The sequence below is a fragment of the Cucurbitaria berberidis genome (genome assembly GCF_010015615.1).
Source record: "Cucurbitaria berberidis CBS 394.84 unplaced genomic scaffold K460scaffold_3, whole genome shotgun sequence".
Lineage (NCBI taxonomy): Eukaryota > Fungi > Ascomycota > Dothideomycetes > Pleosporales > Cucurbitariaceae > Cucurbitaria > Cucurbitaria berberidis.
The window spans coordinates 741,004-753,274 of NW_024468937.1; the positions used below are offsets into that span (position 1 = coordinate 741,004).

At 53.0% G+C, this 12,271-nt stretch overlaps 3 protein-coding genes across 3 annotated transcripts; 2 read left to right on the forward strand and 1 right to left on the reverse strand.

Moving 5' to 3' along the window:
- Positions 1-271: 271 nt before the first annotated feature.
- On the forward strand, positions 272-8,532 carry K460DRAFT_284348 (homoaconitase; the record flags this gene model as incomplete). The annotated part of the gene is made up of 10 exons (XM_040928727.1): positions 272-2,724; positions 4,045-4,063; positions 5,197-6,233; positions 6,414-6,427; positions 6,651-6,757; positions 6,919-7,460; positions 7,507-7,663; positions 7,720-8,052; positions 8,135-8,288; positions 8,351-8,532. Coding segments are annotated over 10 exons (4,998 nt in total), but the record flags the coding sequence as incomplete, so codon positions are not given.
- Positions 8,533-9,057: 525 nt separating this feature from the next.
- Positions 9,058-11,039, forward strand: K460DRAFT_97711 (maltose permease MAL61). The gene is made up of 2 exons (XM_040938850.1): positions 9,058-9,735; positions 9,786-11,039. Exons 1-2 carry the CDS (start codon positions 9,144-9,146, stop codon positions 10,892-10,894), a joined length of 1,701 nt encoding a protein of 566 aa, XP_040787294.1. The 5' UTR covers positions 9,058-9,143; the 3' UTR covers positions 10,895-11,039.
- A 144-nt stretch (positions 11,040-11,183) lies between these two features.
- K460DRAFT_405017 (uncharacterized protein) lies at positions 11,184-12,149 on the reverse strand (the record flags this gene model as incomplete). The annotated part of the gene is made up of 1 exon (XM_040936790.1): positions 11,184-12,149. One exon carries the CDS (start codon positions 12,147-12,149, stop codon positions 11,184-11,186), a length of 966 nt encoding a protein of 321 aa, XP_040787295.1.
- Between the last annotated feature and the right edge of the window lie 122 nt (positions 12,150-12,271).

A 12,271-nucleotide genomic window follows, 5' to 3' on the forward strand; every position in this document is an offset into this window, starting at 1 on the left:
GCAATTGAGCTTCCCCCCGCTATTCGGCCAATCGCAGGCGGCGGAAAGCGATGACTGCTGGCCGGTGTCGGTGCGGACAAAAAGTGGCTTGGCAGTCAATTCTCGGGGAAGGCCCATCCAGCATCAACACCACATTGCTGTCCAACTAAGTCAGCAATGTCCATGTCGTCGCGCGCCGCGCGGCTGCTGGTTCGTAGGCAGATCGTAGTATGTCAAATGGAGCTCAATCCTCTTCTTCAACACCGCCTAATTCCCTCTATAGATTCGGTCGAGCCTGCCAATTCTTCGTGTCGCATCGCACCTGCCCCGGGCAAATGCTGGTCCACGTACCTTCTCTACGACCGCACTTCGACGCGAAAACCAGGATGTCTTTCACTCGCTAAAGGAGAGCCCTGCGGCAAATTTCATGTCGGCCCTCCAAGAGACACCCAAGACACCTCAGACGCTCACTGAGAAGATCGTGCAGCGACATGCCGTTGGCGTCGCTGAGGGCAAAGTCCTCCGTTCAGGCGACTATGTGACCTTGCAACCACACAAATGCATGACGCATGACAACACATGGCCTGTGGCCCTCAAATTCATGGGCATTGGTGCTACCAAGATCAGCGACCCGAAACAAATCGTCATGACGCTCGACCACGATGTGCAAAACAAGACGGAGAAGAATTTGAAAAAGTACAGCCAGATCGAGCAGTTTGCGAAGAACCAAGATGTCGTTTTCTATCCCGCTGGAAGAGGCATTGGCCATCAGATCATGGTGGAAGAGGGCTATGCGTGGCCAGGAACGCTAGCCGTGGCCTCGGACAGTCACTCGAATATGTACGGCGGCATTGGATGCTTGGGTACTCCTGTGGTTCGAACAGATGCCGCCAGCATCTGGGCAACGGGCAAGACGTGGTGGCAGATTCCTCCGGTTGCAAAAGTCACGCTCAGCGGCAAAATGCCTCAAGGCGTAACTGGCAAGGACGTCATTGTCGCTCTAGCCGGTCTCTTCAACAACGACGAGGTCCTGAACCATGCCATCGAATTCACCGGAACCGACGAGACATTAGGTAGCATCCCCGTCGATGACCGCCTCACCATCGCGAACATGACAACCGAATGGGGGGCCCTTACCGGCCTATTCCCCATCGATTCCGTCCTTCACGGTTGGCTTCGGGCAAGAGCTACTCTGGCAGCCATGGGCGAAGGAGAAGCCAAGGACCACCATCAGCAGCAATTCCTACATGAGCGTATCGACAAACTTTTCACTGCAACCGGCATCGTCGGACAACAGCTAGGCCACATCTTCAAACCTGCGTTCGCTGCCGACAAGGGAGCTGTCTATGCCAAGGAGCTTTTCCTAGACCTGTCAACCTTGTCGCCCTACGTTTCTGGACCAAACTCTGTCAAGATAGCCACTCCATTGGCCGAATTGCAGAGCCAGAACATCCCCATCAACAAGGCTTACCTCGTCTCGTGCACCAATTCCCGTGCCTCAGACCTTGCGGCCGCTGCGAACGTTTTCAAAGACGCGTCTATCTTGAATGGAGGCAAGATTCCCAAGATTCCAGAACACGTCAACTTCTACATCGCTGCCGCATCTATCCCAGAACAAAAGGCGGCTGAAGAGGCTGGCGACTGGCAGGCACTTCTGGAAGCTGGTGCGCAACCACTGCCTTCTGGCTGCGGTCCGTGCATTGGTCTCGGTACAGGTCTTCTGGAACCCGGCGAGGTTGGAATCAGTGCTAGTAATCGTAACTTCAAGGGTCGCATGGGATCTCCTGATGCGAAAGCATACCTTGCAAGCCCGGAAGTCGTTGCCGCGAGTGCATTGTCTGGCAAGATCTCAGGTCCTGGGTGGTATCAAGCTCCCGAAGGCTATTCTGGCGTCCGTCGAGGCGAGGGCGATGGTATTCTGGAAGAGGAGCGCATGATGACCATCGAAGACATGCTCGAGAAGGCGATCAAGGACGCCGAGGCAGCTATTGGAACCTTTGACACCGATACTTCAGAGACGCAAACAGTCAACCCACCTGCAGCGCCAAGCTCAGCAGCTGAGACCTTGACTGAAATCCTTCCTGGCTTTCCGGAAAAGATTGGCGGAGAGATTGTCTTTTGTGATGCTGACAACATCAACACCGACGGTATCTACCCGGGCAAATACACATATCAAGACGATGTGACCCGAGAGAAGATGGCTGAAGTATGCATGGAGAACTATGACCCCAGCTTCGGACAAACAGCAGCGGCAGGCGACATCCTCGTATCAGGCTTCAACTTTGGCTGCGGTAGTAGCCGCGAGCAAGCCGCAACCGCTATCCTAGCAAAGGGCATCCCGCTCGTGGTCGCTGGCAGCTTCGGCAACATCTTCAGCAGGAACAGCATCAACAACGCTCTCATGGGTGTTGAGGTTCCCAAATTGGCTAACCGTCTCCGAGAGGTGTTCTCATCGGCAAGCCCATCCTCCTCACAGCAGGCTATCAAGGAGCCTTCAAACAACCGCGAATCGCTCGACTCTCCACCACCAGCAGCGACAGAACAACCAGCCCAGGCCAAGCAGCTAACCCGCCGAACTGGTTGGACCCTGGAGTGGGATGTGCGCAGAAGTACTGTGTCCGTGCAGGAGGGACCAGGCGGCTCGACATGGAGCGTCAAGGTCGGTGAGCTCCCTCCCAACGTTCAAGAGATCATCGCACTCGGTGGCCTCGAAAACTGGGTAAAGAAGGAGATTGGCAGTACATTGTGAGCGGCTGTTGGGAACGTCGAATGTTTGTAAGATTTGTGTATACCCCGTTAAAAACGTCTGCATGGCCGGCGTTTCGTGAGCATTACTTAACGTTAGAGCCGAGAATTCACGGCTTAGATAATTAGACTTCCAAAAGTTTGATCAAACATCTATCAAGACTCTCTACCGCTACTAGTGCTCTCCAGGCCTATCAATGGTGGTAAACCGGTGCGCCCCGAACCCAGCCCTTCGGCCTGCACAGATGCCATGTATCAGTCTCCCTCTCGTTCGCTCCATTGCCTGATTGGTCGATGCTGGCATACACGCTCCAGCCCTCCTCTTCCAGCGTCTCCACCAACGTCAGCAACAGCTCGCGTACTCGCATCGTCTCCGTCCCGCTGGCCATCCACGGATATCCATGCAACTTCATCTCCCACACGCCTGGTGCATACTCCTCTTGCTTGTTGACCCACTGCGGCCCCAGCTTGCCTGGTAGCGACTGGTACATCTGGGCGGGTGCATCGACGAAGCGAATGCGATCCGTCTTGCTGAAAGCGATACAAGACCAGTCACACGGCGCCGGGGCAGGAGTCTGATGCCGAAACACGAGGGTATCCTTGTCTCTCGCCATTTTGCTAATGTCTGTGTTGAGCGTGAGTACCCAGCCCAAGGTATGTAGCGTGCCCAGTATAGCGTTTACAAGTCGTCGTGATTCCACTGCCTCTTTGGTCACGCCGCGCCAGGGGTAGCCAGATAACTTTATTTCGTGGCTGGTGCCGTAGGGCCGCTCTTCTTGGATGCCTTGGGGCCAGGCGCGGAGTATGGTGGCGCGAACTTCGTCGATTATTTGGGGTGGGAATCGCAAAAAACGCACGCGATCTAACATGTGGAGCGAAAGCGTGGCAAAGCGGGTTTGGAATGGTGCTGGTACTGGAGCCAAGGATGAGGATGCTGTGTAGGCCGGCACTGGGTCGGTGTTGGATGAGTCAGATGAGTCTTTCTTGTCGTGCCTCATTGACGATTTTTCGCGGATTTTGTCGAACATGGTGTTGTTGTGGGATCTCGAGGGGCGTGAACTGATATTCTTGTTGAGGAACGAAAGTTTGTCCGGTTGGATAGATGTTGTGGGTGGAGAATGTCGAGTCCAACCTTGCCGGTAGCTCTCCATCTCTTATACCCATCATCAGCCATCGATCACGGTCAAACGCTGCGAAAACTGCCCCATGTACTGACTCGAGGAAGTTTGCTTACTTCGCTGATAAGGAACGATAACCAAGGGTAGTCGTTCCTTCGACGACGGATCATGGCGCAGCAGAGTGGTAGTATTGGAATACGAGCAGACCGTTTAGGCATTTGGTGCAACTTCTATGATCAACCTGATTATTCTGTGATGTTTCGCGAGAGTACCATCTTACCCTGTGCCTAAACGCGTCCCCAACCCATTTTCTGCGCGTTAAGACGTCACTCTTGCTTCTTGCAAATGAGATGGCTTCCAAGTATGCCTTATGATGGTAAGTCTCTGGAGGCTCCGTAATGTACAACCCAGGAGCTGAGCCACCATGGCTAGGGCTGCGCCTCAACCCCACCACCTGAAGGATCCCCTTCTCACATCGAGTTGCTACTTTCGTAATTCCATGAGCGTCTTTGCCACCAACCTGAGTAATGGGACTTTTCGCAACACTAGACGTCTGGAAATCTTACAACCTACCGCATACACACATTGACCTTTCTTTGCTCGTCGGAATCAGCACTCCCTCCCTTGGGATGCCACAAGGCTGGGGCCCACCTTAAGGATGGCTGAAGTTATTGGTATTATCGGCTCAGTGGGCGCGATTTGTAACATCGTAGACGCTGTTACCAAAACTGTATCAATCATCAACGATTTTCGAACTCGATGGGAAGACGCCGACCTTACTCTTCTCAGTCTGGCTTCACAACTGATTGCACTTCGAGCGGCCTTATCTAGCATACAGCAATGGATTGATAACGACCTGAAAGAGACCCATCATCAATTAGTTATGAATCTTGACGTTTCCATGACTTGCTGCAAACTGCTTATGAGCAAGGTGGAGGTGTTTTTCTCGGATTTAGAGCAACTTACTGAGAAACCGCTCAACCTCCACAACAGATCCAAGACCGTATTCGGGAGTCAAGGTCTGTCCCTTTACGTCCCTCCGGATCCAAGATCAATATATTCTGGGGAACTTTAATCTGGAGAACCTTTTTACTGGTTTTCGAGATCGGCTGGGTGGGTCCCTATGGTAGCAAACTATACCTAAAAATAGTATATAGATGCAGTAGCAGGTAATTTTGAGGTCTCTGGGGCGAGATTAAATTGAACTCTGTTGAACTTTGATCTTGAACCGGAGTACCCGAAAGGGTAATTCGGGTATGAAGCTTGGGCCATGCCGTCATCCCAAGTTTCTTGAAGCCTTGCAACAAGACATCTCAATGCTCATGTCCTCCTTGGATGTCACCGCCACTACGAGTTCGACATGTCCTGGCTCAGACGGCGAGCCGGCCCTTTAATCATCATCGGAACATCTGCATTCGGCGGCGCCGCATATCGCTTTATTAAACCTGCAGATTCCTCCGATGCGTCGCTAAACCCGCATACCTTTACACCATACACGCTCGTCGACAAGAAACCCGTGTCTTCCACAAGCGCGATATTCACATTGCGCAACCGTGATGGCGCACCAGACCCGGAAAGCGTAAAGGAAGTGTGGAAACGCAGCGCTTGGAGCGTGCAGATCAAGCAGCCGCAATTGCAGATTGCGCGCGCATACACGCCGTTGCCGCCAGTCTCAGATGGAAGAAGGAAGGGTGAAGATGAGCCACAGGACATACGATTGCTGATACGGCAAGAGCACGGGGGCGAGGTGTCAACGTATCTGCATCGGCTACCTGAGGAATCGACGATAGAACTACGCGGCCCGAACGTCGAATGCGAGCTGCCCCACGATATCAAAGAGGTCATATTCCTGGCAGGAGGGACGGGTATAGCGCCTGCCATGCAGGTAGCGCAAGCATTGGGGCGGAGAACAGGAAGCGCAATGCATATACTGTGGGCAAACCGGCGGCGCGAAGAATGTGTTGGCGGAGTCAGCGACGAGCGCGATGGCAACACGGCCGTACAGAGTCGAAAAGGATGGTGGAAGAGCCTTGTTGGCGATAATGAACCCGCTGCTCAAAAAACGCTCCGAGGAGACCAGAGCGAGCGCAAAGGTATCATTGTTCAGGAACTTGATGCGCTCAAGGAGCGGAGTGAACCAGCCACGAGAGGCCTGAGTGTACAGTACTACGTCGACGAGGAAAATACGTTCATACAACCTAGCGATGTTATGAAAAGAACGAGTCGATGGCGAGAAGGGACGGGCTCGAGCTTAATCATAGTCTCGGGCCCAGATGGGTTCATCGAGTATTGGGCGGGCAAGAAGCTCTGGGTGAATGGCAGGGAGGTACAAGGACCGCTTGGAGGACAGCTGGGAAATATGAATTTGGGAGAGTGGAGGGTGTTGAAGTTGTAACGATAGTGTACGTTTACTATAATGATACCCTTTCCCTTCGCCTCACCAATCGAGTCAGCGCCTATCCATGTATAAAGCAGCAGTCGAAGAGAAATGATGTCTACATGCTCGAATTAGGCCAAAGTTATGCCGTTATCTACAAAGGATTTCGTGGATGTAGCTTTATCCGCTTTCAGGTCTAGTGAGAGTCGTGAGATGGAGATGGCCTTAATAAGTAAGGTGCTAGACCAGTGGAGCAATTCCGCGCTGAATAATTTCGTATATTACACCTTACTCCTTACGCCTTACGCCTTACGCCCATGCCAGATCCTCTTCAAACCATCGCCAGATGATTTCATAGACAACCGTTTTGTCATTTCGCGGTTCTCTTTCCTGCCTGTCGCACACTTCTTGTGGCACGATACACATGACAGCCGAACCCGACGCCGAACTCGGCACCGCTCTGACGCCACCAATCACAGACAAGGACCCCAATGCACGACCAGAATGCTTCAGATCCACGGTCCAAGAATGCTTGTTCGTGCTTTCGGTGACAATGGCCGTGGCCATGACGAGTTTCCTCACGGGCTCGATTACCGTCATGAGCTCGTTTGCTGGGAGGGATCTGAACATGAGTAATGCGCAGATTACTTGGATGAATGCTGCGACTTCGTGAGTAGCATGGCTTTGAATTACTTCAAGTGGGAAACATGGATGGCTAATATCGCGGCTAGATTGACAGCAGGTGCATTGCTGTTATTCTTTGGCAGCATAGCAGATCTCTTCGGCCGCAAATCCATGTTCATCGGGTCCATGTTCCTCTTCTCCGTCTTCTGTCTAGGCGCTGGGTTTTCTCGATCTGGCATGACTCTCGACATACTCTGCGGCGTCCTTGGAATCTGGTCTGCATCTGCTGTTCCGCCAGCCCAGGGTATGCTGGGTACTATCTACGAGAAACCTTCTCCAAGGAAGAATAAAGTTTTTGGCTGCTTCAGTTCTGGAAATCCTCTAGGATTCGTCTTTGGTACTATACTTTCAGGGCTGTTCACACAGATATTCAATTGGAGGGCGGGCTTCTTTTTGCTCGCGATTGTGTACTTTTGTATCAGCGTCATCGCGATATTCACGGTGCCAAAAGATACGGCTCTGAAGCAAACCCTCGACGACGAGACTATCAAGAAGCTAGATCTACCTGGTACCGCGATGACCATCCTGGGTATTGGCATGTTTTGTGCTGCTCTGAGGTACGTACCATGATAAGTTGACACACTGCCTGCTAATGTTTGGTAGTCTTGGTGGCGATGCACCAGATGGCTGGAAGACACCCTACGTCCTCGTACTACTGATTTTGGGCGTTTTATTAATCACTGCATTTATCGTGTGGGAGAAAAAGTACCCGTATGCCATGATCGACATGAATATCTGGAAAGACCGAGACTTCTCCTTGGTACGTGTGCGCAGATGGGTAGCTATGCCTACTTGTTCGCTAACAAAACACAACAGCTGCTCGTCATCCTCACCTACGGCTTCCTTGGATTTCCCGTGCTCTCCTTCTGGCTTGCACTCTATTTCCAGAAGGTGCTTGGATACTCGGCCTTGATGACTGGCGTGCATATGCTCCCGATGGTCGTCGTAGGCTTGCTCGCCAACCTGGTAGCCGCTCTCATTCAACACAAAGTCTCGAACAAGTTGATCGTGGGGATCGGTGCAGGGGCATATCTAGTGTCGTTTGTGCTTGCTGCGGTACAGCGACACGGCGACTCGTACTGGGCCTTTTCGTTTCCCGCATTGATGCTCTGCGTAGTGGGAGCAGACTTCCAGTTCATTGTTGCAAACGTATGTGGCTGCCTCCTGGGGCCTTGTTCATTGCTGACGATGATAGATGTACGTTCTCTCGTCCATGCCGACAAACAAGCAGTCCATCGCAGGCTCGCTCTTGCAGACCTTGACACGCCTCTGCACGGCAGTCGCCTACGGCATCGCCACTGCCATCTTCGACGCTGTAGAAAGACGTCCAACCTCCTCTGGATACTATGCCAACAACGCTGTGGAGCCCTTTGCAGCAGTCTTCTGTAAGTGCACCGTTAGAACGTCATGTGAGACACAGGCTGACTCGGTCCTTCTTTTCTCGCAGGGTTCTCCGCAGGGTGTGCATTCGTCGGACTACTTTTTGTTCCATTCTTGCGAATCGGCACGCAAGGCCACAAGGGCGATACGGGCCGAGTGAAGGGCCGCGTAGAGAGTCTAGATGACGGACATGTGGCCGTTGCTGTGAATGAGAAACATGAGGAGTTCAATGTAGGAGTGAAGAGTTGAGGGACGGTTCTACAAGTCATAATACATATATAGTCACAACGTATATAGATCCTTGATTGCAAGAGGCGACAACGAGAGGTTCCTCGAGTATCTCCGCCGAGCCTGTGCTGACCTCGGCTACCCGTCGTCGGTGTTTGAATCTGCTACTATATTGCACCCATCGGCAACCCAACCCTACCGCTTCTCCATGCCGATCTCCATAGTCGGGGATACCCCACAGCCTGCTAGCGAGCACGACCTGTGCATTTGACCACTCGCGGGTCAATGATTGCACGCGGTCGGCAGCTCCGCGATCTTGACTCTGGGGCTAACCGAAACAGGAAAGGTGCAATACTTGGCTAACCAATCACAGCCCAGTGCGGCCGCAGGAGATGAAAGGGTCCACATGGTCACGACGCTGCCGCTCGCTCATCCAAACCCCGCAAAATTTTATGCTTAAAGGCCGCCGCCTCACGTCCCCATGCTGCCCAGGTGACACTTCCCCGGATTTCTCGCTTTGTTTTTGCTGCAACGTGAGTGGCGTTTACTTCTGCGTCCCCACTATCGCTCCGATTCCTCCGTCTGCTACTCGTTCTTCAGTCAGGAGCCATTTCGAAGGAGAGAGGTGGTGAATGAACATGGCCGACGACAAGGTGCTCCAGCCCACGACGGCGGCGGCTCCTCCTCCGTACGATGTGCACGCCGACGACCACAAGCGCGCCGCCGACAGAATCATCAGCGATGCGCGCCATGCCGCGGAGAAAGAGCACAACATGACGCTCTTGCAGGGCATCAAGTTGTACCCAAAAGCCATTGGATGGTCGGTTTTGATCAGCACGTGTATCGTCATGGAGGGCTACGACGTGTGTCTGCTCAACAATTTCTTCGGCTTCACGCCCTTCAAGCGAAAGTACGGCGAGCAGCTTCCCAATGGCAAGTACGAGATCCCCGCGCCGTGGCAGGCGGGCTTGTCCAACGGCGTTATCGTTGGCGAGATCATTGGTTTGTTCCTCAATGGATACATCAGTGAGGCGATCGGGTACCGGTACACGGTTATAGCGTGCTTGACCTTGATTATCGGATTCACGGCCATCTTCTTCACGGCGCAGACGGTTGTGCATTTGTTGATTGCCGAGATTCTTTGCGGTATTCCGTGGGGCGTCTTTCAGACCTTGACCATTACCTACGCGAGTGAGGTGTGTCCTGTTGCGCTGCGAGGTTATCGTAAGTATTCTGTCAAGCATTTTATAAAAGTGCATACTGACACTTTCTAGTAACCACATACGTCAACTTCTGCTGGGGTCTCGGCCAGGTCATCGGCATCGGTGTGATCCGCGCCATGGTCTCGCGAGACGATGAATGGTCGTACCGCATCCCCTATGCGCTGCAATGGATGTGGCCCGTTCCCCTGATCATTGGTGTGTACCTGGCTCCCGAGTCTCCATGGTGGCTTGTCCGCAAGGGTCGACTCGAAGACGCAAAGAAGTCTCTGCTTCGCCTCACCAGTCTTAACCGCGAAACCGACTTCGACGCCGAAGAAACAGTGGCTATGATGGTGCACACGACTGCTCTTGAAGAGAAAATTACCAAGGGCGCATCGTACATGGACTGCTTCAAAGGCACCGATCTTCGTCGCACCGAGATTGTTTGCATGGCGTGGGCCATGCAGAATCTAAGTGGAAATGCGTTTTCCGGATATTCTTCCTACTTCCTGCAACAAGCTGGCCTGCCGGAATCGACATCCTACGACTTCGCCATGGGCCAGTACGGGATAAACATGGCTGGTGTGTTCGGGGCCTGGTACCTGATGAAGCTCGGCTTCGGACGACGAACACTCTACCTCGGCGGTCTCTGTGGACTGTGCACCATGCTCTTCGTCATGGGCTTCCTTGGCCTCGTGCCCGACTCCAAACGCCAGACCGGCGCCATGGCGACAGGCTCCATGATGATCATCTGGGCCGCATTCTACCAGCTAACTGTAGGTACCGTCTGCTACTCTCTCGTCGCCGAGCTGTCCACCCGCCGATTGGCCATCAAGACCGTCGTGCTGGGCCGCAACCTCTACAACGTGATCGGCATCATTACCTCCGTCCTCACGCCCTACATGCTGAATCCCGGAGCTTGGAACTGGGGAAACTATGCTGGGTTCTTCTGGGCAGGAGCATGCTTCCTCAGTATCGTTTACACGTATTTCAGGCTGCCAGAGCCCAAGGATCGCAGTTTCGCTGAACTGGATCTACTCTTTGAGAAGAAGATCTCCGCGCGCAAGTTTGCTAGCACCACAGTCGATGTATTCGAGGAGAGACACCTGGAGGGCACGGCGGCGTTTGATCGGTATGAGGAGAAGGTCGAGGCTGTGCAACGTACGGAGACGGTTGCTTGACGAGGGTGTAACAGCGTTTTGATGCGCATCGTTTGATCGTGTTTTATTTGAAGCGAAGCAAAGAGAATGTAGCATAGTCACCCACCGAGAATGCAGCGAAACGTACTTTGTAAGATGTTTATCATACCTCATAGCCTACTATACAATATTCTTTTGACATGGATCATATGCCCTTGTGATACCAGGCGATTTCCTCATGTCCTAGTACTATCTGCATGTATCTTCGAAATTTCCCGTCTCTTTCGATGGTCATAGATGCAGAACATAGATTTAAGCTTACCATTCACCCTCAACTCAACAACCTAGGTAAATCATTCCACATATACACACACAGATCCCCAAACGCCTCACCCAGCGACACCCCCAAATTCCCCAACGCAGCCAAAACCCCCACAATCTGCGGCCCCTCCCAAATCGAATGCAGCGACTTGGGAAATAAGCACGCGTTCCCATTCCCAACACCCCAGACCATCGGATAAAACCCCAGCACCACCAGCGGCATACAACCGCACCATATCACGCCTTTAAGAAACTTCCAGACGCGCAGCTGCGACAGTGCTACGAGGTAGAGCACGACATTCCCCACAATAATAGTAACGAAGAGCACGAAATTCCAGGCTGCAAAGAGCGTGACGGGGAACATGAAGGCTGCAAGGAGAATCCCGCCTGTGCCTCGGATGAGCTGGGTAAACCACCGCCCTCCTCTTAAACCGGCGAAGCATAGCGCGCCGAGGATGCACAGGCTGGTTGCTGCCACGATGTACTGGCGTGTCCGCGACTTGTAAAGCAGGCCGATGAAGACGAGGTGCACGCCGAGCGCTACAATGCAGAACTGCGCCGTGGCGTAGATGGCCGTGACGCGCGGGATTAGCTCCTCGTCCTCTGTCGTCCAGATCTCGCTGCGTGGTCCGGGGTATCGGATGACCTGGTAGACGAGGTGGGCTGCGGCAAAGAGCGAGGAACTCAGTGTAAGGAGGAGGTCTTTGTCGAGGTTCGTCTTGTTGCGAATCGTGGGCAGAGCTTCGTTGACATTCTTCTCGTTTGGGAGCGTATGTGGATCTTTGTCGAGATTTGTCTTCTCCTTTGTTTGTGGTTTCTGCGGGGGGTGTTGGATTGATACGTAGAGTTGGAGGAAGACGCTGTATGCGGTGAGGATCCATGCGAGATAGGCGCCAGGACCGTACAGGGCATGGACGGCGCTGTAGCGGTCTGGATGCTCTAGTGAGAGCGGTATTGGATAGTAGTCTTCATACATGTTGACCACTACTAGCGACTATCGCTCGATTACACTGTTGTATGTCAAGCAATGGCCTTTTGCGCCGGGAAGAGTTGTGTAGTTCAAAGGGAGAAGACTGTTGCTAGAGTACTTAGAAGAAG

Coding starts and splice junctions, on each gene's coding strand:
- K460DRAFT_97711 (XM_040938850.1), top strand. CDS start 9,144: ATGAACATGGCCGACGACAAGGTGCTCCAGCCCACGACGGCGGCGGCT. Junction 9,736..9,785: donor TGTTGCGCTGCGAGGTTATC/GTAAGTATTCTG, acceptor GACACTTTCTAG/TAACCACATACGTCAACTTC.